This window comes from Populus euphratica, unplaced genomic scaffold (genome assembly GCF_000495115.2).
Source record: "Populus euphratica unplaced genomic scaffold, PopEup_1.0 scaffold40.1, whole genome shotgun sequence".
Taxonomy (NCBI): Eukaryota; Viridiplantae; Streptophyta; class Magnoliopsida; order Malpighiales; family Salicaceae; genus Populus; species Populus euphratica.
In genome coordinates, this window is record NW_011499912.1 from 103466 (window position 1) to 127630 (window position 24165).

The window sequence follows — 24165 nt, forward strand, 5'->3', positions numbered from 1 at the left end:
TCTTGATTGTAAAATCAATTTAATTGCATCCCTGCCAAATTCAATTGCCGGCCTTGAAATTGACTATCTTTTTTCACATTGGTCCTTGATCTTGAATTTATACAATTTAACCTTTAATTGATCAATAAACTTCTAATTTTTTTCATTTTGGCCCCTGATTTGGGTTAATTATAGCTCATTTATTTACGTGTGTTTTTTATTTTGGTTCTTAGTTTCATATTTCTTCAATTAAGTCCCTAATTGATTATCAAACTTCAATATTTATACAATAAAGCCTCTGATTTCATCAAATTAATTCTAAAAAATTATAATTTGACCCCAAAACTTTAATTTCTTCCAAATAAAGCCCAAATTAATTTCAAAAATAAATTTTCTTGCAATCAAACCCTCCTTAAATAAGACTAAGGAAATTAGATTAATTTAAAATCCGGGTCATAAGATAATTTTCTAAAATAAATTAAATATAATTTTTAATTAATTTAATATTAAAAAATTAAATTATAAAAATAAAAAAATTATTTAGAGATAACTCAAATAATTGTAATGTGTGTGTATGGGTGTGTATAAACTTGATTAATAAAACTTGATTTTATGACACAATGAGTCGATAACTCGGTTAAAACCTAATTATTAACCTGTTAAACTTTATTTATTTTCAAAGCAAAAACAACATTGAAATGCAAAGCCTCTCCCCTCCACTACTTCCTCTTGCTCATTACAAACCTCATCAATTTGAGTGGCAAAGAAAGAGATAATCCCTCTTCCCAAAACCCCCTCTCCATTTCCACACAAAATCTACCAATTCCACAATCACATCACCTCTCACACTCCTAAGGACACTACGACTCCAAATTTTGAGTCTTCAGTAATCAGCCATGGCCAACATGATCATGGGCACCTCCAAACCTCTCATCACCCTCTCATCCTCCTCCCTCCCAACCAACTCCAAGCCCAAACTCCAAATCCCACGACTTTCCTTCCCTAAACTCCTCAAAATCACCAAACCCCAACTCCTGTCTCTCTCGACTTCCACTCTCAAGTCCCTCTCTCTCATTGCATCCACTTCTTTAACCTTCGCACCACCTTCTTTAGCTGAAGAAATAGAAAAGGCTGCACTCTTTGACTTCAACTTAACACTTCCAATAATCATGGTTGAGTTCTTGGTCCTCATGGTTGCCTTGGACAAAATCTGGTTCAGCCCACTTGGTAATTTCATGGATGAAAGGGATGCAGCTATAAAGGAGAAGCTAAGCAGTGTTAAAGATACTTCAGAAGAAGTTAAGCAACTTGAAGAACAGGCTGCTGCTGTTATGAGAGCAGCAAGGGCTGAAATATCGGCTGCATTGAATAAAATGAAGAAGGAAACACAGGGTGAAGTGGAGCAGAAGTTGGCTGAAGGAAGGAAGAAAATTGAGGTTGAGTTACAAGAAGCATTGGCTAAATTGGATATTCAGAAGGAGGAGACTATTAAAGCACTTGATTCACAAATTGCTGCTCTTAGCGATGAGATTGTTAAGAAGGTGCTTCCTGTTCAATAAAGTTGTTATCTTGATGGTGTAGTATCTTCTTATATTTTGTGAAATTGGAAACGAATTCCATTTATTAATGTCTATATTTTCTGAAATATACTGATGTTATGCAATGAAAGGAGTGAATTGTAGAAAAAAAATTTCCCTCTCCTTTCTTTCTTGCTGCGTAGTTTCTGTTGCTCTTTCCACCCTCCTTATTTTACGGAAATACAGGGTCGAGTTGCTTTGTAAACTGGAATTCTTTGTGAAATAGCAGTATAAAGTTGTGTTTCAGAGATTAGGATCGAGGTTAGAGAGATTTTTAACTCTAAAAGCATAGGTGTGCTATCACTTACAAAAATATGCAGTTCTGTTTTAGAGATTAGGATAGAGTTTAGAGAGCTCTTTTCCCCTCTCGTGAACACCCTGTTCTGGTTAGTTTGTCTCCAAAACTGATGCCTGTGGATTTCTGTGGTGCCTTATTTAAACTATTCAGCCCCAAGGGTCATCTGGCAATATGTGAACTGCCATTGCGAAACTTGAGAAGGTGATCACAACTTATAGTTTGTAGGAATGGGAGGGGAGAGGTACATAAAGATGACATTTGTTGAAATTATAAAGAAAGATCTAAGCATCACAAAAAAAAAGAGTTTAATTGGTCCCAGTATTAATGAAGAATGTAGGTTCTTGTAAACAAGCTGGCTAGCTTAGGATTGAGGCAAGATCAGGCAATGAAAACTGGGTTAACTTGTTGAATCCTTTAATGCAATGTTTATTAGGTTTGTTCTTGATCATGTTTCAATGAAAATCTGGTGACCGGGTTGAATTGCTCTATGGACTTGAATTTGTAGCCAACTTGCAGTATAAAGTTGTGATTCAGAGATTAGAACTTAAGTTTATAGAGATCTTCAACACAAAAGAAATGGGTGTGCTATCATTCACAGAAGGATGTAAACTGTATTGCAGCCTCTTTGGACCATCATGTTTTTTGTCACTTGGCCTCCAATCTAAAGGGATGCTTGTGATTTGTTCTTGTGCTTTGTTGCCATTTGCCACTGTTAACCCGTAATTTTATCTGACATTATGTGGAATGCCGCAGCTATTTTTAAGCAAATGTGTAAGGTAATGAAAACTTGGGGCTTCTAAGAACTGGGAGAGGTAAACCTTGAGTGACGAGGGTTGAGGTGATGAAGAGAAATCCAGCGTTCAGTACATAGCAGACTTCAATGAAGAGGGTATGTGAACAACGGAAAAATTGGGTTAACTTCCCTTGAGAACTGGAATTCAAAGCAGGCTGGCCGTGCTAACTTGTTTTTCCAGGGGTAGAGAGATCTTCAGAACTTAAAGCATGGGTATGTCATTCATGAAACTTAAAAGGATACAAGTACCTGGCAGCTTCTTGTGATCATCTGTATCTGTTTTGGTGGCTTGGCCTCTAAAGATGATGATACGATGCCTGTGTTTTGTTTTGTGGTGTGAATTTCACACCATTAAACCAACATTTATTTGGCTAAATGCTGATTGCCAATGGTGAAACTGAAACAAATATGAAAGGTAATTTGGAAATATTGATCTTTAGTTCAGGTGTCACAGGGCTTCTAAGAGTATGGTGAATTTGTCTATAATATCTGCTTTCGTTTCTTTCATGCCCTTTTCTTGTCACCAACTTAAAACCAATGGGACTCAAAATCTACTCAGTTATCTTTATCCGAAATGGAATAGTAATGCCCCCGAAGAATATCTTTTTCCCATCTTTTTACCATGCTGCTGATTCTGGGCCGTGTCATGTTGGATTCTCCTCCTGTTGTTGTTGTTCCCTTCACTCACCCTAGCTGTACGGTGACGATGGAGAATGATCCAGAAGTGTGCATCCACCAAGATCGACTCTGGATCATAAGTGGATTTCATCAGCAGCCAATTGAACTATGAATGGATCCGGTTGCACGCACAAGGCACCGTGGTTGTGCCTATGGGAATATGCTAAAAAGTCATCAATGAAATCCAGAACTTGAAGCCGAGGGTCACTGTCATCTAAACCAAACAATCAAAGCAGTCAGCCAGCTACGTGGATGCACCCAAGTTGTGGAAGTGTTCATAAACATGTGATTGAGAACTGCAAGTAGCAAACTTATTCAAGCTCCGAAAAAGAGAGGGATTTGGAACTCCCGCTACGGTGACTAAACACTTGTGTAGAATTAGCCATGATGGTCATGGTTACTTGTGGTTCACAACTAGAGCTTCCTTGAATAAGTTTGCCATTGCCAATAATTGAGGGGTAAGCAAGCGGAGCAAAAGTTGGACTGCTTGAGGGGTTGCTTTCATTCTTCGAGGGGATTGGAATTTGGACACGGACTGCTTGTTGGAATAATGGTTCGTTTGGGGTGGTGGTATAATCATTGTTTTGTTAAATTATGTGTTTTTAGATTGTTTTAGTACGTTGATGTTAAAAATAAATTTTAAAAAATAATAAATATATTTTAATATATTTTTAAATAAAAATTATTTTGAAAAATAGTATATATCACTGTGCTAAATAACTCTTATGACAATTGTGCTTGTGTTTTTGTCATTGTGGTTTTTATTCTTGAAAATAATTGTATTTTGATTGAGTTATTAATATTCATATAAAAATAATTGTAAATTGATATAAAATAGATTAAAGTAGACAAAAAAATTTAAAATCATCAAACAAAAAAATCCTTTTAAAAAAATAAAAGAAGTATTTTCATAGAGTAAATTAATGGAATTTTATATTATAATCAATAAATTCAATTTAATTCTATACTATTTAAAAAAAATAGGTTTAAAAAGAACATATTTAATTAAAACTGTTGTTAAATGAATTTTTGCATGAAAAATATATGAAAAACAAGTTTTTATAAATAAAAATCAAGTTATTTTAGCTTTTATTAAACCAAGATTTGAAACATGATTATTTACGAATTCTGTGCAAAAAAACAAAAACTATTTAGCTAACCAACAAAAATTTTATAAGTTCAAAAAAAAAAATCTAACATAATAATATTAAACTTGTAAAAACCAAGGTTAGAGGCTGCTTGCACATGTCTATGGCCTTGTTGCTACGTTTCTTAAACTTGTTTAATTGCATCTTTCAGTAATGTCTTGCAATAAGGACATTGACTGTTATTTTAGATTTCTATTGCAAATATTTCAGCTTCGTAGCGTCGCCATTTGATATTTTAATTAAGGCCCCGTTTGTTTGCAGGAAAGTTGTTTCTTTTTGGAAAGTGAATTCCGAGGAAAGTGAATTCCGGGAAAGTGAATTCTGGGGAAAATGAATTCCTGAAAAGTAAAGTATTTTCCGATATTTGGTAGTGTTATGGAAAATGAACTGGAAAACACTTTCCAGTGTTTGGTTATGTCATGGAAAATAAACTGGAAAATAATTTATTAATATTTTATTTTTCTCAAGTTTATTAAAATAATAAGAAATAAATCTTACAAATTAAAAAGTTGAATAATAATGAAATTGAAAAAAAAAATCATAAATTATCTCAAATAAAATAAATAATAATCAAAATAATAAAGATCAAATCTAAAAAAAAAGATGAAGAAATTAAAATAATAATAATTAACATTTCATAAAGTATTTCAAACAAAATAAATAACAATCAAAAGAATGAAGACCAAATTTGATATAATCAGTAAATAATGACATTTCTAAACTTTTCACAACTTCCGGAAAGTGTTTTCCTCCCAAATTTTTCAGGAAAACACTTTCCTGAAAATCAAGCCAAATTTTCCTTTGACTGGAAAGTGTTTTCATTTTATCAACTTTCCTAACAGCAAACAAACACAAGAAAGTTTGGAAAGTGATTTCCCAAAAATCACTTCCTGCAAAACAAACACAAGAAAATTTGGAAAGTGTTTTTCCGGAAACCACTTTCCGGAAAACAAACACAGCAAAAAGGAAAACAATTTCCTGAAAATTAAGCAAATTTTTTTTTGACTAAAAAATATTTTCGTTGACCAGAAAGTGTTTTCCGTTGACCGGAAAGTGTTTTCCGTTGACCGGAAAGTGTTTTCCGTTGACTGGAAAGTGTTTTTTGTTGACCGGAAAATGTTTTCCGTTGACCAACTTTCCTAATGACAAACAAACACAGGAAAGTTTGGAAAATGGTTTCCCAGAAACTGTTTTCTGAGAAACAAACATAGCCTAAGTTGTGTTAGAACTAATTTGAGTAATTAAATAAAGGTTAGAGCTTATAATCTCGTGGTCAACTCCTGCCATGCCTTGACTCTTAAGGAACTTCACAATAACCCATTTAAGAGACTTCGAATCAACATAAATAACGCTTAAATTTTACGTATCTTTGTTATCATCGTAATATTAATAATCTAAAATTTTGTTTGATTATTAATAAAATGTTAATTTTAATTGCTCTTATCAATTATAATTAGCTACATATGTATTTAATTTTATATTTTTTTTAGACTTTGATTTTTATTATCAATATTATTAGTGTTTCAAACACCATAATGAATTATAAGCTCATAAATCAGCTTAAATTAAACATTTAATTATTATTAGTTAAATTAAAACGAGTAAATTAGCTAATCAAGTAGGTGGTTTGTAATGACCTGAAAATATTGTAAAGTTTACACTTCAAATCAAATTTCAATATGATAAAAATATACAAAACAAATTGCTTGATTCTTAAAAAAAATTATTTCAGAAGAATCTGCTTATTTTTAATATGGTGATGTAGTTTTTGCAATTAAGTTGTTAATATCATTTGATTATTGATTTTTTTTGTCAAGTCTTGCAATAAAAATCTCAAGATATTTTAAATATTATGTATTTGGTGTCTACCACATTCATTGATTTAAAAGTTAAAAGATGATAGCTAAAAAATTCTTTTAAAAAAAGTGATATTATTTTGTAAGATATTGAAGTTTTTAATATGAAAACTTGTATTTTTAATGTAGGATGACCTTACTGAAATAATAATTTAGTAATAGTTGAATATCATTATCGAGTTGATATTTTTACAATTATTATTGATCAACAATTACAAGAGTTAATTAATATATTTAATGAGCAAGCAATTGAGCTTTTCATGTTAAGCGCAACTTTACAACCAAAAAATACAGTTAAGATTCTAGTTACAGTATTACAAGAATAATGTAGCTGATTATCCAGAGTTAAAAAAATTTATCATTGATCATTGATTTATGCCAACGATTGATAAAAATTGAAAAATCAATAATTTATCCATTAATTTATAGATTAATTAGGCTTGTTTTGACTTTTCTTGTTTCAACAACAACCACTAAATGAGCCTTTTCAACAATGAAAATTATTGAAACAAGATTCATAATAAAATAGAGGATGATTTTTTTTTTTGTTAAAACAAAAATAATACTTCATTTTAGCAAATGTTTTCTAAAAATTTTATATATTTATATTTGATAGGTACGAAGACCAACAAAATTAAACCGGTTGATCTATTATGAAAATAAAATTAATTTTATAACTTTGATTTAATTTGATATTGTTCTTAACCTCTTAACCCATACAAAAATTGTTCTATATTTATAATAAGTTTTAACATTACTTATATTGTTTATAGTAAATTTTATATTGTTCTATGTTTTTCTTTGCACAAAACTAAATAATATGATGTTTTTATGTTTACAATACATATTTATGTATGTTAGATTAAAAAACAAATTATATCTTGTGATATTAGTTTTTTTCCTTAAAAAATTATCTTAGTTCTGCCCTGCCTTTTTGAGAAGAACCGAGCTTGGCCGTGAAATCTGCACATTGATTTTCTTTTCGAATGATATGAATAAACTGCAAGAGTCCGTCCATCTTGAACACAGAGAGAATGTCCTGGAAAATAATGGGATGAAAAGAACCTAATGTCGGAGGATAAGCATGGAAGAGCCTTCAATGCAAAGTCAGATTCCAAAATAATTTGATTAAGTGAGTTTTTGGCAACATCTTGTAGACTGCATTTTAAAAAAATTTAATTTTTTATTAAAAATAATATTTTTTTATATTTTTAGATTATTATGATATATTAATATTAAAAAATATTTTAAATTATAACCATAATCTTAAATCTGCACGGAAATCCTTTTAAAGTACTTTTGAATGAATTCAGCATTATTTATTTATTTGAAAGGAAAAACCATTACTCAAATATGAAACCAATCCCAAATAAAATCTTTAAATTAAATAACTTATTTTAAACTCGATCATAATTCAATGCTATAAAAAAAAATATGCGTATAATTCATATAGCTTAGATGAATCAACTAAAAAATATATTAAAAGAAAAAGGAGGGAGGGGTGTTTGCCCCAGATGCGGGACTCAATGGTGATTTTAAAGTGGTAATATATATCCCAATCATAATCAAGAGTACTCAAATCCAGGCCCCACACAGAATAGATAGCATTACCGGTGGATCTTCTCCCACTATAATAATATCTCCACAACATCAACTAGGATATAGACAGAGTCTAGTCCCTCTTATGTCTGTTGTTGGTCTCATAATTCGCATCTCTTCGCAGACAGCAATTTTGTTTCTCTGGTGCTCTCCCTGTTACTTTCGATATTTCTTTCTTTTTCTCTACTAGATTGTCAATATTATTATTGTTGTTCTTGTTAACAAGTTTACCCTTTTCGAATACAGTTTGATCAATTCGTCGAAATTTCTTGGGCTTTTTTAAGCTTTTCTATATATTCTCTTCAGGCCTCTCTTTAATCAGTTCCTCAAGAGTAAGTATTCTTCTTCTTCTTCTTTCTTGTATGTTTTCAAATTTAGGAGTAATTTTGTTAAAGCTAGAAACTTTGCTTGGTTGCTTGGAAACTGTTAAGAATTAATGAGAGAGTCAAAGTATGAATTCTGGGTTTCGGGCTTTTTTTCATGTTCTTTAGGTGGTCAGGTGAAGCAAAAAGTAAACGGGTGAAAGCAGGATATTCAAAGGTTAGAACTTTTTTGCCTTTCCTTTAATAGAAGCCAAAAGGGTCCTTAAGAAACTGTTTTGATTCTGAGAAAAAAGAGGTATTTTTCTAGTGATCAATTTGCTAGCAATCATAGACAGCATAAATTTTGTGAATTTGGTATAAAGTCAGCTACTGGTTGCGTAATCAAAGATATAATTTATGATCCCAAATCTTCTTGTGGTAATTGTTTGATGAGATGTTTGTTGCATTTAGTTGTTTTGTATGTAGGAATATCAGAGACTACTGTTTTGAGTTCATACTATTGCTGTTCAATTATTTTTTTTTGATGGGTTTTTGTCAAGTTGTCTTCTTTTTTAAATCAACCTGATGTTTTTTTCTGTAGGGGATAGAATGGCCAGCAAAGTTGTTCCTGCTCAACCCGTGACTCCTTTCGAGTATGAGCTTTATGAGGATCCTGATCACCTTAGAACTGTGATGGCCTCATCGAACCAGTCACCTCACAGGATTGATCCTGCAAAATTGAAGCTTAGACATAGAATTGGGAGGGGACCTTTTGGTGATGTTTGGTTGGCTACTCATCATCAATCCACTGAAGATTACGATGAGTATCATGAAGTGGCTGTCAAGATGTTGCAAACTCTTAAGGAGGAACATATGAGGCTTGTGTTGGATAAGTTTGATGGTTTGTTTTCCAAGTGTCAAGGTGTAGAAAATGTGTGTTTTCTACATGGAATTTCAGTTATGAATGGAAAGGTGAGTGATGCCTTTATGCTTGATATATATTGTAATGAGGATACGTTTTCTCAATAATCCTTCGATCTTGAAAGACTAATGCTTGCATGTCATTGTAGATATGCATTGTTATGAAGTTTTATGAGGGATCAATTGGGGACAAAATGGCTCTCCTAAAAGGAGGGAAGCTCACATTACCTGATGTTTTGAGGTGAATTTATTAATTTTTCATTAAAATCCAAGTGATTGAATTGGCGAAGGCAGGCTAGCCTCAGTGCTTACTTATTTCCAGGTATGGGATAGAGTTGGCACAGGGAATTGCAGAGTTGCATGCAAAAGAAATCCTAGTTCTTAACCTTAAACCTTGTAGCTTCCTTCTTAATGAAAATGATCAAGCAGTTCTGGGAGATATTGGTATTCCTTACCTGCTCCTTGGAATTCCATCGACAAGCTCATATATGCCTTGGAGGCTTGGAACCCCAAACTACATGGCTCCAGAACAGTGGCAGCCAGAAATAAGAGGTCCAATATCCTTTGAGACTGATTCGTGGGGATTTGGGTGCAGCATTGTGGAGATGTTGACTGGTGTTCTGCCTTGGTGTGGGAAGTCAATTGAAGAAATTTATGACTCAGTGGTTAGGAAACAAGATAAACCACATATTCCCGAGGGCCTCCCTCCTCCAGTTGAAAATATTCTTCGTGGCTGCTTTGAATATGACTTGAGGAGCCGCCCCTTGATGACAGACATATTACGTGTATTCAAAAGGTTGGTCTTATGTTGTATGTTATTCTTTGGCACATAAATCCTGTTGGGGGTTGGCATGCATATTTTGCAATCTTTTGTAAAATGAAAACGCTGTCTTTCATTACTTGCTTCTAGATATCACTTGCTTTGAAAATGCTGTTGAATGTGATAAATTGAGTTGTGGGGCTGTGTGATATGTTTGTCGTTAATGTTTAGATTTACAAATGCCCTGTTTGGATTAGCAGCCTGTTGGACATCAAACTATGATTTTATGTGTCTTAGTTCTTTTTTCTTTTTCTTTTTTTATTACCTTTCATCCTCAAATATTTTCAATTTTATATTTGTATGGAAAATTATGCTTCCCTTGCCACAATTTAGATGGCACCGTGTTTAGGATAGCTAACTTCTGTGTTGACAGAATCTGTTTTTTCATAAATTTCCACCGCTCTGATATGAAGAGGAGACAGGTTCTGTGGGATTCTGTTGTTTCTTGTTCTCACACCTTTGGATTGGACAATCTCTGATGCCACGCCCCCACCCCCTCCCTAATGCTGTTTATTTTATATGTTTGCACACTCATCAAAGTGAATCAAATTTCAGAGACCAATTTATGCTTGAGGGAGCAGATTTTTTCCCGAGTCAGTTGACCTTTGCTTTTGTTTTGCTTAGACACCCCTTTTCCATAAATTCACTTCATACATGCTATTGTTTGCACATAACTATTACTTTTCTTGCTCAACCTTCATAGATATTCGCATATTGCTCTAGTGGATATTGCACCACTGTGTCTGGTCTTACATCCTGTTTGAGTTTTTTTTCCCCTTTGAATTGCTATTTTCACCTTCAGTTATAAGGATGGTTATCTGCTTCTTATTTTGGTTACTGGAATGGAAGCTCTCTTGTTCATACCTTGTGCTTATGTGTGTCTCCTTGCAACACAAATTGCAGCTCGCAGAATGCAGTTTTTGTAGATGGAGGCTGGACAGGGTTTGGCAGCAGAACAATCCTGGAGAAATCCAGTGGTGCTGGTTACACAGAGTGGTTTCTGTCAAAGGATCATCTGCAAGTGGGAGACATGGTGCGTTCCAGGAGGCCACCTAATTCTTGCAAACCTGAAAATATGGATGTCCCAGAAGGAACTGTAGTGGGTCTAGAACGCAACCCTGATCGAGATGGTTTTGTTTTGGTGAGTGTTCATGGCATCCATGACCCATTAAGACTTCCTGTCTCAACCTTGGAAAAAGTCTGTTTTGGCCTTGCAGCTGGGGATTGGGTACACCTGGAGGAAAACAATAAGCACTCGCCAGTTGGCATTCTTCATTCCATAAATCATGATGGAAGTGTGGCTGTTGGATTTATAGGTGTGGAAACTCTATGGAAAGGAAAATATTCAGAGCTTCAAATGGCTGAATCATACTTTGTTGGTCAGTTTGTGAGACTGAAAACTAATGTTCTTAGCCCTCGATTTGAATGGCCTCGTAAAACAGGTGGGGCCTGGGCTACTGGGAAGATTTGGTGGATCCTACCTAATGGTTGCCTCATCGTCAAGTTCCCTGGAAGATTTACAATTGGACAAGAAAATAGCAATTTCTTGGCCGATCCAGCTGAAGTGGAATTAGTTTCTTTTAATACTTGTCCTGGGGTCGTCAAAAAATATCAACACCTTGAGGATTTTCACTGGGCTGTAAGACCTCTTGTGATAGCTTTGGGTATATTTACAGCCATGAAGGTTGGATTTTTCACTGGGAAGAAAATACAGAGATCAAGAGTGAACAGGCCGCTGGGTAATGCAGTGCAAAGTAATGGCCAATATATGGATGGTCAGACTAGCAGCGATGGTAGCAACCAAGCATGGTTTCCACCATCCGTGAAGAATATCCTTGGTGTTAGCCCTGCTGCTGCCCGGTAGTGGAGCTTTTTTAAGTTCACAAAAACTTGTACATATTCATCTTAACTAATCTATAGCCTGTATAGAACCTTTTTAACGTTCTCATCCAAGTTGGTAATAGGAACTGGGACTACTGCTGGTGGTTATTTACTTTCAATGGAGTAAAGCCGGTTCTTGATGAATGTAATGCAAAGGTGCATGTATGCTTGTGCAGCTTTTACTTTTAGACTTTAATATCTGTTTGAACTTAAGAAAACTCACTTTACGAAGAGGATCAAAAGCACCTGTCTTTGCTCAGTATTCCTGTGTTTTCTCAGCATGGCTTGCAAGCTAATGGAAGCACAATTAGGACACCCGTTCATGGAAGAAGTCGGTGATCATGCCAGCCATTTAATCCCAAATATAGAATTTGAAAAAGAACTCGAAACATAGAAAACCCAAATTAGGATCATGTTGATGGCATGAACCAAAACCATACATGCTTGCAATTACTATGTTGTCCAATAGAGGCTGGTTACCAAGCTAGGACATGTTGCCCAAATTCAATATGCAGCGAATTATAGAGGGAATCTCCTATTTATCGTGTCAAAAACTTTGTAACAGAAAGACGCTCTCAGTTCCCTCTACACAGAATCTAGTTAGATGCCTATTTATCAATCTTTTCACTAGCTTTACAATCTATCAGTCTGCACCAGCAGTAATACCAGCATCTTTCAACAGCTACTGGTCAACGATGACTCTGTTTTAACCTCCTTGAAACATAGTTGTTCTCTAACAGAACAAGGTCAGGATCAGAGCCGTTTTTCATGGAAGTACTACTATCAACATTAACCTCAATGCTCAAGCGTGCTTTTTTTGAAAGTTCTCGACTCGTTTCTGAAAGTTTTTGAGCATCACCGGTGGCAGCTTCAACTTCAAGTTGAACGGCCTCTAGTTTGAGTTTCTTTATAGCCAAGTTTCCAGTACTTCTCTCACCAATTCTCTCTCGTGCTAAAGAATAAAGCTTCCTCGGATCGTTAGCATCTTCAACTGCTGCTTCCTTCAAGTTTTTCAGTTCCTTTTCTTTTGTATCCAATCTCTCAAGAACTATTTTAAGTTCCTCGTGTTTAATTGTGAGAGCTCTCTGTGCAGCTAGAACTTCCATTTCTTTCACTCTTAAGCTCTCTGTTTAACTTGAGCTCAGTTTCAAGCTACTTAAACTGCAACCTAAAATCATCACATGGTTCACCCAATGGTTGTTGAATTAATTCAAAGGTCATGTTGTCAGATTGCCTTAGTTCATTCTCATCTTTAATGGAGATAACCAATTTGTTTGTAAGCTGTACGATCCTCTCCACTATAGATTCTGCTTCAGAATTTAACCCTTGTATTGTTCAATTCATCCTGCATAATCTGAACATGCTCCTCTTTATCCCTTAGCGTGGTGGCGGCGGCGGGGACAAGTTCTTCGTTACTGCTCATTAGCGTCTTCAGCTCGGCGACCTCTTGGTTTACTTCACCCCCCAATTCTTCATCGCGTTAATGAGTTGCAAGTCTTTGTTCTCCAGGACAAGCTGAAGAGAAGCATGCTCAGATTTTAACTTCTGGATATCTAGTTTAGCTTCCACTTATTCTGATTCTTTAACATGAAGAAGATGCTGCATTTCTCCAAATTCAGTATTTTTCTGATGCGGTTCCTGCTGTAGAAAAAACTCCCTCTCGATAGCTTGCTCCAGAGACAATCTCTCCTTCTCTAACTCCTAACTCCTTTTGTAACTCTTCTTTGAGCTCCTTATCCTTGGATAATTCTCGTTCAAGCTCCTTATTTCGAGCCTCTGTAGCCTAAGCTTGACTCTCCCTCTCCACTTCTATTTTGGCACCTGTCAAACTAGTCATGTAAGACACGATATTTTTCCTCCGTTCTTCAGGTTCTGGTAGTTGCCTTTTTAATAGCTGCTCTTGTTCTTCCATTTGCTTTCTAGAGAATGTTAGAGGTTTTTGTGAAGAAATCCGTTCAGATCTCACATCTGCAAGAAGCTTATTCACTCTTCTAAGATCATCTAAAGCCTTGCTAGTTTCTCCAACTTGTTTGGATGCTTCCTCGCCAGTCCATTCAGTTCTTCCAGCATTAGAAACCATTATCTTGTCCGATTCCCCAAACTGGCCTCCGCAACTTCTATCTTCTTTTCCTCAAATTTCCTTAGATTCGTAGGAGTGCCATTTACTTGACGAAGAACAAGATGTATCATGCAAGACCAAGCATATAGATATGAGGTTTTACATAATCAGAGAATTGATTTTTTTTTTTTTTATGAACTATTGATTGAGAAAGTCTATCCTTTTAAGAATGCAGCTGATAAGTTGACAGTCTGTAACTACAATTAAGTTCAAGTATTACTTCAACTCGATTAATGTCTCCAAGTACTAAATAATAAACACCTACTTACTGTTCTAAAAGTGGAGTTTCATATTATGGTTTTTCTTTTTCCTTTTATTTCCTTAAATGATGAATATTTGGCAAGATGAAAATTGTGAGTCGTGTTTATTTTTATATTTTAAAAAATTTAAATTTTTTTATTTTTTATTTCAAATTAATATTTTTTGATATTTTTAAATTATTTTGATGTGCTAATGTTAAAAATAATTTTTTAAAAATAAAATATTTTATTTTAATATATTTTCAAATAAAAAATATTTTAAAAAACACACATAATTATATTCTCAAATAAAAAAACTGGTTGATCGACATGCAATTTATTGCTACGCACCACACCGTGCAGTATGGTAAAGGATTCTTACTGGAATTTAGGATTTATTATAAATTTATATGATGATACCTAGAGAAAATTCAACTTCTCGTTTTTTATGAATGCAGGCATACAACCTAACCTAACCATGTTAAATCTATGCATTTTTTATTTTTATTTTTCATACTATTCATTATTATTGCCATACATGCTATTGTAACCTAATTACAAGTCTATAAAACCCTTTTCTATTAGAAAAATAATATGAGATTAACGAGATATATTTCCATTTATATTTTTCTCCCTTGATTTTTTTCAACAAGATCAAGAGGGATCGCCCTCGGCTTTCCACCGATAAACCTCCCCTGTATATATCCTGCGTCGACCTAACTACAAATGCCTTAAAATTCTTATAGTGATGGAAGGAAAACATCATCTCGACTTGTTCATCAATAATCCTGCGCTTTTAGCTTGGAAGAAGTCATCTCAAGGTTAATATTATAATTTATATTGACGTTTTTATTTACAGGTTAATCTCCCTTGTATGAGAGAGTTCCACCCCAATAAACCAATATTATTGAATTAATCAGGTTAAAAGTAGGGTTAATATAGATGGAATACATGCCTAAACATGTTGTAGACTGCCCAGTCCATGTTAGATTTGTTAAAAATGGGATCTCTTCTGCAAAACTATGCATGAATAACTTAAGGTATTCTTTTTTTTTTTTTTGTAATTTGGATATATCACAACTAATTTTTAGACTCGTTAAACATCTTGTAAGCCTAGTAAACATGTAAATTATCAGGAAAGTGACAATCATACACAAAAACACTTGAACTCTAGTGTAAAGGAAGGGAACAAACCCCTTTTATTTCTGGGCGACAACCTCATGCATTCTAAGATACCTTTTGTTATTATTATTTTTGTCATTATCATTTTATTATTACTTTTTTTTATTGTTATTATCATCATTTTACCACTATTATTGAAAAACATTTTATATATAAAATATTTTATGGGATAGCATTTTATAAAAAAAATATTTTATATGTAAAATAATTTTTATTTATAAAATATTTCATGCGGAGCAAACTTACCCTAAATTGAAATTCCATGAATGCACTGGATGGAGGCCGAAATGAGAGCCTAAGACCTCGGCTTAGAAAAAGAAAAGGAAAGCCTCGACCCCCGTAAGAATACAGGGAAACATGCAGTAAATGGGCCACGGTGTGATGAATATGCCACCTTCTTTAGAGCCTAAACTGAGACTTTTTCCCAGCCTGGAAGTCAATAATTCCATCATCTAATCAAATAAGCTCGTAAATTCGATGTATGAGCAAACTTGCAGATAAGCTTGCAAAGATTTAAAGGATAAACAACTAGAATTTGATTGGTTAATCTAAATTAATTTAATATATAATAAAAAGATATATTTTTTTTTAATAAAAAAATTTAATTATTGGTGTGGTTCCAAAACATCCAAGTTGCTTGGGAGTAAGATTTGTTTATTGAATAATTGATTAATTTCTGGGTTTTGAAAATCTAATTTAATCTCCCTTTAGGTGTATAATGCATGTAAAAAGGTTTCCTTTGGGAAATAAAATATGCAGTTGAGAATCGATCCTACTTTGCAAGTTTTTTTATAAAGTGGAGAGGCTAAAAATATAATATTATCTTGATAGTTGGGTAAAACATTTATAACTTATTAGAGTAAAATATAAATATAGACTCAAATATTTAACTAAGTGTGAAAATATTGAGTCCGGTAAATTTAAACTTAGTGTTTAGTGGAGTTCAAAAATAATGAATTATCACCTTAAAATTTATTCGAGGAAGAACCTATATATATATATATATATGCGTGTATGTATGTATGTATGCAAGATAAAGTCTAGCTTATTTATAAACTCATCAAGCAACTTAAACAATTGTGTCCACTCATTAAATATATGATTTTATATTTTTTTAATCATTATTGAAAATCACATAGCAAGATATTAAAGTATGAAAAATTAAAAAAATCATTTATAAATCACAATATCATAAGATAAAACCCCCCAAAAAAAATATAACAATTTTTTTTTTTAAAAAAAAAGTCCAAAGTAAAAATCCAGACATAAAAAATCATATATGCATCGAAAAAATAAATACAAGATTGGATATGGATTGAATGAACCCTGACCTAATCTTAGTCAGTTTAGTTGGGCTTTCCCCTTATAAAAACTTAGGGTGGACAGTACTTATCTGTTTTTATTATAAATATATAGATAAAAACTCGATCTAGTTAGATCGGGTGACGCTGTCCGATAAGATTTCTATATTTGTATAAAAATCTTGCATACCTTGTCTATAGTATATAGCATTTCTTGTCCGAAAGTATCACGGTTCTGAAAAAACTGAGTTCGTATAGATTTGGAGTTTTTGTCTTTTTCCCTCTTATTTAGAGTTTATCCTGTAACACATAGATTGCTCATGAATTGATCTCCCAGCCAATACAGCTCTCCGTTGGTGCCTGGGGATACCCCTGGTTTTTGACAATCTTCTCTATCAAATCAAAGGGAGGCACAATCGAATGTCTGATTGCAAGTTAATCACAAGGATTATAATCCAGAGGCCAAATCCACCCGTTTTATGACCTCAATTGCGTTTTATAGTCATAAACTAGGCGTTAATCTCCTTCTTAATTAATGCCTTGATCCCTGTCTTGTCATTAAGAAGGGAGGGTTAAAAAAGCAACAGTCTACCTCACTCTTATCCGATATATAAACAAATGATGATTTCTTTTTAATTTCTTCCCTAACAACTTAATCATTAACGAATCTAATATAATATGAGCAGTGGATAGAGAGAAATAATCAGTGAATACAACAGCTAAAGTACCTGTCTGGTGATCATAAGCTGTAAAGTGAAGGATAAAGTTGCAATAGAGGTCAGTTTCGAGCAGGATGTGACCATGCACAGATGTCATCAACGATAACATGATGGTACGAGGTCCATGGCAAATAAAGATTAGGTGTAAATAAAAAACAAAGAAAAAACATGCTGCTTTTCTACTTGGGTCCCTGGGTCCCAACTGTAGAAAGATTTTGGTTTTGATCTCCCCACATTCGTCAAAAGTTGAGAAGATGGAGAGATCTGCTATCTTGTGTATCTTTTCTAAAGTTTTAGTAAATACTAATCACGATATATATATATATATATCTCTTTTCATGAGAAACAATCAATAGTTCCTCGCTTGCGGCTTCAATATGTCTAAAAATAGTAGTTTTAAAATCAGTACTGTCCAGTGACTGCTGTCCAGTGACCGGATGGAGAACTTGATCAATCTAAAATCTACACCGATCCAAATAAAAAATTCAATAAAAGAAATTTGTGTAGTTAAACCTAAATGATCTGGTAAGATCTAGTTCAGTTTTTTTAACCCTTCAATTCAAGTTTCTTCTTTGTAATCCACATGTAGAAGATTTCTAGGTTGTAATTCAAAACACAACCCTCCTACGAAGGAATCAAGAGATAAACAAATGCATAAAAGAGAAAGAAATCGGTGGCTGGTGGTGACTTATGGATGGTGATCTGCTGGAGAAAGTGATGGATGCTCTTGTTTGTGTAATGGGGAGAGAGGAAGGGGATGAAGATTGTTGGTGGGTGGTGGCGACTTGTTTTACAGAGGCAGATGGAGATTTGATGGGAGAAAGGCAAATCCATAGGAAGTTGGATGAGCGGTGGTCATTTGAAGGTACCGGGAAGAAGAGATGGCTTACAGTTAAGGTTATTAAAATCATGATTTAATTTGTAAAATCATATAATTTTATAAATTAATATATATTTAACATGTTAAATAGTTCAAAAAAACTCAAAAATAAATAAAATCAGGTTGAAATACATGAAATTATTAAAATTAGATAAAATTGCATAAAAACAAGATTTCATGACCATTTTAACGCTTTAATCAAAAAACATATACTGCCTTTAGCTGTCCAATGACTATTACACGTTTTTTAATCTTTCAACTTTCTTTTTTTTTTTTCAATTGTTGATAGTTGATACATAGTTACACATACACACACAAAACAAATAAAATCTAAATCCCTAAAATTCTAAATCTCTAAATCTAATATTTTTCTATCAACAGCTCATAACCTCACACCTCAGTCTTCATGACTTTCTCTTCTTCTTCATCAACAACGACAACGTTTTCTTGGTAATAACTCACGCTTCACGGCTTCTTCTTCCCCATCATCAACGGTTCACGACTTCCTTTTCATCAACAGCAACAACGCTCTCCTCTTCAATCTTCAACAATGACTTACTATGTAGTCTTTATTAACAATTTTTTTCCCCATCATCAATGGCTTCCTTTACAGTCTACAGACACTACATTGTAAGTTGTTCCATTTATAATGTCTTTTGTTTCGTTATTGAGAAAGTTTTGGAAAGAGATGTGACCTTTTTATTGTTATATGCTAATTAATTGAACAAAATTTAATTAATTTCTTGATAAATTATTATGTTTAATATTGGTTTGGTTTGCTAATGATTTAGAGGTGATGAAAATTTAGATTTTGATAAACCAGAAGTAGACTGTGATAAGAAAAAACATATACAACATGAAATTATTTATATCGGGTAAAAATTTAGAGGATTTTGTGGGGTTTTTTTTTATCATTATTTCTTGCTATGTGAATAAGCTGTGATTGATGGAACTGGATTTGCAATTTATGACTAATTGGTATTATGGATAGTTTACTGCTTAAACTATAGTTTGAGTGTTGAATTATATTTGTTTACAGTTGGAGAGGATTTTTTTTTCTTGCCTAGATTTCGATGGTGCAACATGATTATAGTTTAGATGCACTCTGCTTAGGGGATTTATATTATTGGTCATGATTACAATCTTGGCTAATTTTATTGTCATTGTTGATTTATATTATTGGTCATGATTATTTGTGATTTAAAGTTTATTTGTTTTAACCTCACCAATGTCTCCATCACTGGCTGTATTATTGTTGAAACACATATATTTGGTACTTTTTTAATAAAAATTTAATTACAATTATAAAATATTTAGATTGATTACATGTTTGATATCAGTTGATTCTTAAATTGTTAAACTTATGGGATCTAAAAAACATTCTTCTGGTAATAGGCTTGATGTGGGATGACAACATGATATAAATATTGATAAAAATTCTAGAAAAGTTCAGTGTAAATATTATCAAAAAATTATCAGTAAAGGTGTTTTTCGTTTCAAATAGCATTTAAGTTGCACTCGTAAAGTGCTTGAACTATAAATAAAAAAATTTACTTATGATTTTATGATCTATTTTTACTATCCAAGTTTATTTTATATTTTTTTGTGTCATGTCAAAATGTGTTTTTGACAACCTTGTTTATGAAAATATTTTTTTAATTATTTTTTACATAGTAGATGGATCATGGGTGGTGATTTGTTGTAAGCAACATTAGTCTTTTGATATTTTTGAATTCAAAGTCCTAATAAACTAATGATGAAAAATTATTATCAATCATTCTAGTTGAAATTATAAAAAAATTAAATGACTTGGGGATTTCACAATAACTCTAAACACAAGTTACTGTGAATTGCGACAATAAAATTTGCATGGGTATATTATGTAATTAAGAGGACCATGAAAGGAGGTTTAGTATTTTCACATTATATTTTTTATTTTTTAATTGAAGAGTTGTGGGAACGTGTTCCACAAGTCCCAACGAAAAGGCAATGCCGCACCAATAAAGAGGAGCTTAAGACGCTTTCCTGTGGCCAAATTTGGCCCTCCATTGTATCACTAGAAACGCAAACGTGCTCTCTTCCACATGGTGAGACGCGTGTAGACATGTCATTGTTGAATTGCCACATGTGATCAATTGTTTTTATTTTTTATTTTTTTCTCTCTTGATAATTATAGTGCACATTTATTCTTTATTTATTTGTTATTATCAATTGTTTGTGTTTTTTCTTTCTTTTCTCTCTCTTAACAACTATAGTGCATAATTATTCTTTATTTATTTGTTATTTTCTTAGGTTTTGCATGGGTTAATAGACTCAAGCACCTTGGGTCTGGCAACAATATCAAGCTCAAGGGTCTTGGGTCTAGCTAGTAACCATGTTTGGTGCCAGACCCAAGCGCAGTCTGGTCCAATTCACTTTGATTGGGTCTTGTAGAATTGTCAAACCCAAGGTTCTTGGACCTAGCATTGTTATCTGACCCAAGACATCTATGTCATTCTCTATACATTTAATATTCTTTTTACATTTAAAAAAACATTGATATTGACTTGCTGCGGAGCTTAAGCCAATACACTAGTATTTATCTTAATTTTATCAATCAGGTTAATTATGTTATTTTGGTTCTCTAATGTATAAGACGTGATTGCATCTACTTAAAGCTAATAGACTAGATCATTGCTCAGACTTTACTGCGGATTGGATTTTTTTAAACATAAAATAACTATCTAGGTGTTAAAGTTTTTTTAGTAGAAAAAATCGAACTATATAAGGATTGACCTAATGTGACTCAGTTGACTTAAGAAGTTAAAAATAAAGTTTGCACGACCAATAACAATATAATCTGGCTAAAAAAATTAAAAAGATAACATATTAGATTATCTCAGATAAACTTGGGCTAACTTTTTAAAATCACTATGCAGCTCATAAGAGCCTGAGAACCTTGTAGAAAGAAAATAAAAAATTATTATTAAACATAATTCTAATCAACCTAATATTGAATGATAAAATTGAAAGCAAAATTCAACTAAGAAAACAAGCAAAGTCAACTCAGTTTAACCTTTAAAACCTGAACCATGAGATCAGGATAATTTCATAGAAAGCGAATCAAAACAATTATGAAACTCAATTCCTAATCAGTCTAATATTGAAAGATAAAATTAAAAAAAAAATCACTTGAGTCAATCGACCAAATTCATGACCTGGATCATAAGACTAAGATAATCTCAAAGAATACAAACCATAAAAAATAATGAAGTCTTATTAGCAATCAACTCAATATTTAAGGATGAAATTGAAACAAAAATCAACAAAAAAAATAACAAAAAAAACCTAAGTCAACCAGCCTAACCTATAATTCGGGTCATAAGACTATGATAACCTCATAAAAAGCAAGTAATAAAAATTATAAAGTTTAATTCTCAATCAACTCAATATTGAATTATTTAAAAAAATTAATTAAAAAAATAATAAAAAAATCCAAGTCAACCTAACAAACCCGTAAACTTGTGAATTATGTCATGAGACTGTGATAACCTCATAATAAATAAATAAAATTATAAAAATTAATTCTCAATCAACTCAATATTAACATATGATGTTAAGAAAAAAATAATTAAAAATGATAAAAAAAAAATAACCAGAGTTAATATAGCTAACTCATAAAACAAGCAACTTATATTATAAAATCGATATAACTTCATAAAAAAACAAATCAAATTATAAAAGTTCAGTATTTGATAAATTCAATATTATAAAATAAAATAAAAAACCTTAAAATATTTTAATGGCCAAAAAAAAAAACTCTTGAATTTCAACATTCACTTGTACAACAAAATGACAATTGCTTTTGGCATGCGTTGATGATTAATGATATAAATGTGATACACTCTATAGGAGTTTAAAACAATCTACTTGTCTTTTATACTTTAATATAATAAATAAATGAATCTTTTTTTTAAAAAAAAAGAAAAAGCTATATAATAAATATAATTACTCTTTAAAAAAAAAACCTCTCACCACCTTTATTACGGTTTTTTTCCCCATCAAAAGGTCAAAAAGAGCCTCCACATAATGAAAGATATTTCTTCACATGAAACATTGGCTTGGAATCAATTAAAGATATTTCTTCACATGAAACATTGGCTTGGAATCAATTAAAATTTAATTTGATTCTTTTAAAACAATGATGTAGGTTTAATTTATTTATATAAAAAAAAAAACTCTTCAAATGATGTCCTTCCGAATTAAATTATAACGAGTCATAAACTATACCGAGTTAATTTAAATTTTAATAACCTGCTCCAACCCGCATCGTGATTTGAATCCGAAAACTGAACTTGGATACAATTTTCTTATCATAGCTAGCGTCGAACAACTTGATTCACTAGACCATCTGCTCACAAGCATCATATTCTTTTCCTTTCCTTATTTCCATCACAGAAGATCCGTGACTACGAAGCCTGGACCACCAAGATCTTCACGGCTCCGACGTTCTAATCTCTAAACATTATATTTAATACAAAGCCTAAATCTCAAGAACAACAGTACAGCCCTCGAAGATTACATGGAACGTTCTGTTCCCTCCATTCTCCAAAACAATTCTCATTTTCACGCTCAAGATTTTGCAGCTCCCGACACGTAGCACGAGAATGATAGAGTGATGGCTATCCCCATCTCTCTCTCTCTCGAACACATGCCTTTGACCTTGCATCCATAAATAAAAAAGGCAAAAATCTTTCATAATCTCTCGGAGACATCAGGACTGAGGGGTCGGGATCTTGAGCTGTGTTTGGCTTTTGCTGATCCTGGCCGCTGAGACGAGCCGTCCAGACACAAAAAAACGAAAGAAAGAACCAAGAGGATATTGTAAATCCAGGAGATGTGAGAGGTAAAGGGTGTTGTTAATGATCATGCTATAATGGGTTTTCTTAGGACAACAGGCGTGCGCATGAACAGTAATCTGGTACCTTGGATTTTATTTTGTAGGTCCATCCTCCATGTCTGCGCCTCCACGCGTTCATGGCTTGCTTTTCTAGCCTCCCTTCTGTTTCGAGCCACTTGCTCCCGGGCTAGCTCTGGCTCTCACGTTGTTTCTTTGAAGTATTATTTTATACCAGGTGAAAGGATATTAAATTAATTCTACCGAAATTAAAATATAATTATCACGACTGGGATCTTAGAATGGTCAGATGATTGTAAGATCATTCGAAGAGCACAGAATTTGGCTTGACATGCAAGTATTTCAATCACTACAGTAAAAAAATAATTCACTGGACATGTACAACACAGTTGTCGGATATATCACACTGATTTTATTAGATGGGACTTAAATTTAGTTAATTTCCACGATCAATATGTATCTTGTCGTTTTATTACAGCTACAATGCCCATCATCATGATTAAGAAAAATAAAAAAATCGGAGTGTTTGATTGATCTCTCAAATAATAGTACAACCGAATCTCTCGAAATCTGAACTAATAAGTTGATAAATCATAAGCATGAGATTTTTTTTTTTACCCACCTAGTGAAAAACGAGATTGAATTTTTACCCGAGATAAAAATCTTGTGCTTCGATAGTGATCATTCATGAGAGCACGGAGGGTACTGAAGATTATGCTCGACGGTGTTTTTAAATTAATTTCGTTTTATTTAAAAATATATTAAAATAATTTTTTATATATTCTTTTATATTAATACAGAATTAGAAAAATACTAAAAAACTATAAATTTAATCATGGTATGTTTGTTTTTATATTTCAAAAATGTTTTATTTTTTACTTTAAATTAATTTTTTTGATATTTTTAAATTTTTGTGATGTGTTAATATTAAAAATAATTTTTTTAAAATAAAAAAAATATATTTTAATATTTTTAA

At 32.7% G+C, this 24165-nt stretch overlaps 2 protein-coding genes and 1 pseudogene across 5 annotated transcripts; 2 read left to right on the plus strand and 1 right to left on the minus strand.

The window, feature by feature from the left end:
- The first annotated feature begins 697 nt into the window (after nucleotides 1-697).
- On the plus strand, nucleotides 698-1761 carry LOC105134033 (ATP synthase subunit b', chloroplastic-like). The gene has a single exon (XM_011038268.1). It carries the CDS (start codon nucleotides 876-878, stop codon nucleotides 1536-1538), a length of 663 nt encoding a protein of 220 aa, XP_011036570.1. The 5' UTR covers nucleotides 698-875; the 3' UTR covers nucleotides 1539-1761.
- Nucleotides 1762-7968: 6207 nt separating this feature from the next.
- Nucleotides 7969-12001, plus strand: LOC105134036 (uncharacterized). 4 transcript variants are annotated; one of them, XM_011038271.1, is made up of 6 exons: nucleotides 7969-8072; nucleotides 8175-8260; nucleotides 8832-9202; nucleotides 9301-9392; nucleotides 9474-9947; nucleotides 10875-12001. In XM_011038271.1, exons 3-6 carry the CDS (start codon nucleotides 8840-8842, stop codon nucleotides 11833-11835), a joined length of 1890 nt encoding a protein of 629 aa, XP_011036573.1. In that variant the 5' UTR covers nucleotides 7969-8072; nucleotides 8175-8260; nucleotides 8832-8839; the 3' UTR covers nucleotides 11836-12001. The 4 variants fall into 4 exon arrangements, with proteins under 4 accessions (XP_011036573.1, XP_011036572.1, XP_011036574.1 ...); XM_011038270.1 differs by adding an exon at nucleotides 8420-8468 and having other exon boundaries at nucleotides 7987-8260; XM_011038272.1 differs by adding an exon at nucleotides 8428-8468 and having other exon boundaries at nucleotides 7987-8260.
- Nucleotides 11849-14043, minus strand: LOC105134034 (calponin homology domain-containing protein DDB_G0272472-like; annotated as a pseudogene).
- Nucleotides 14044-24165: the final 10122 nt, after the last annotated feature.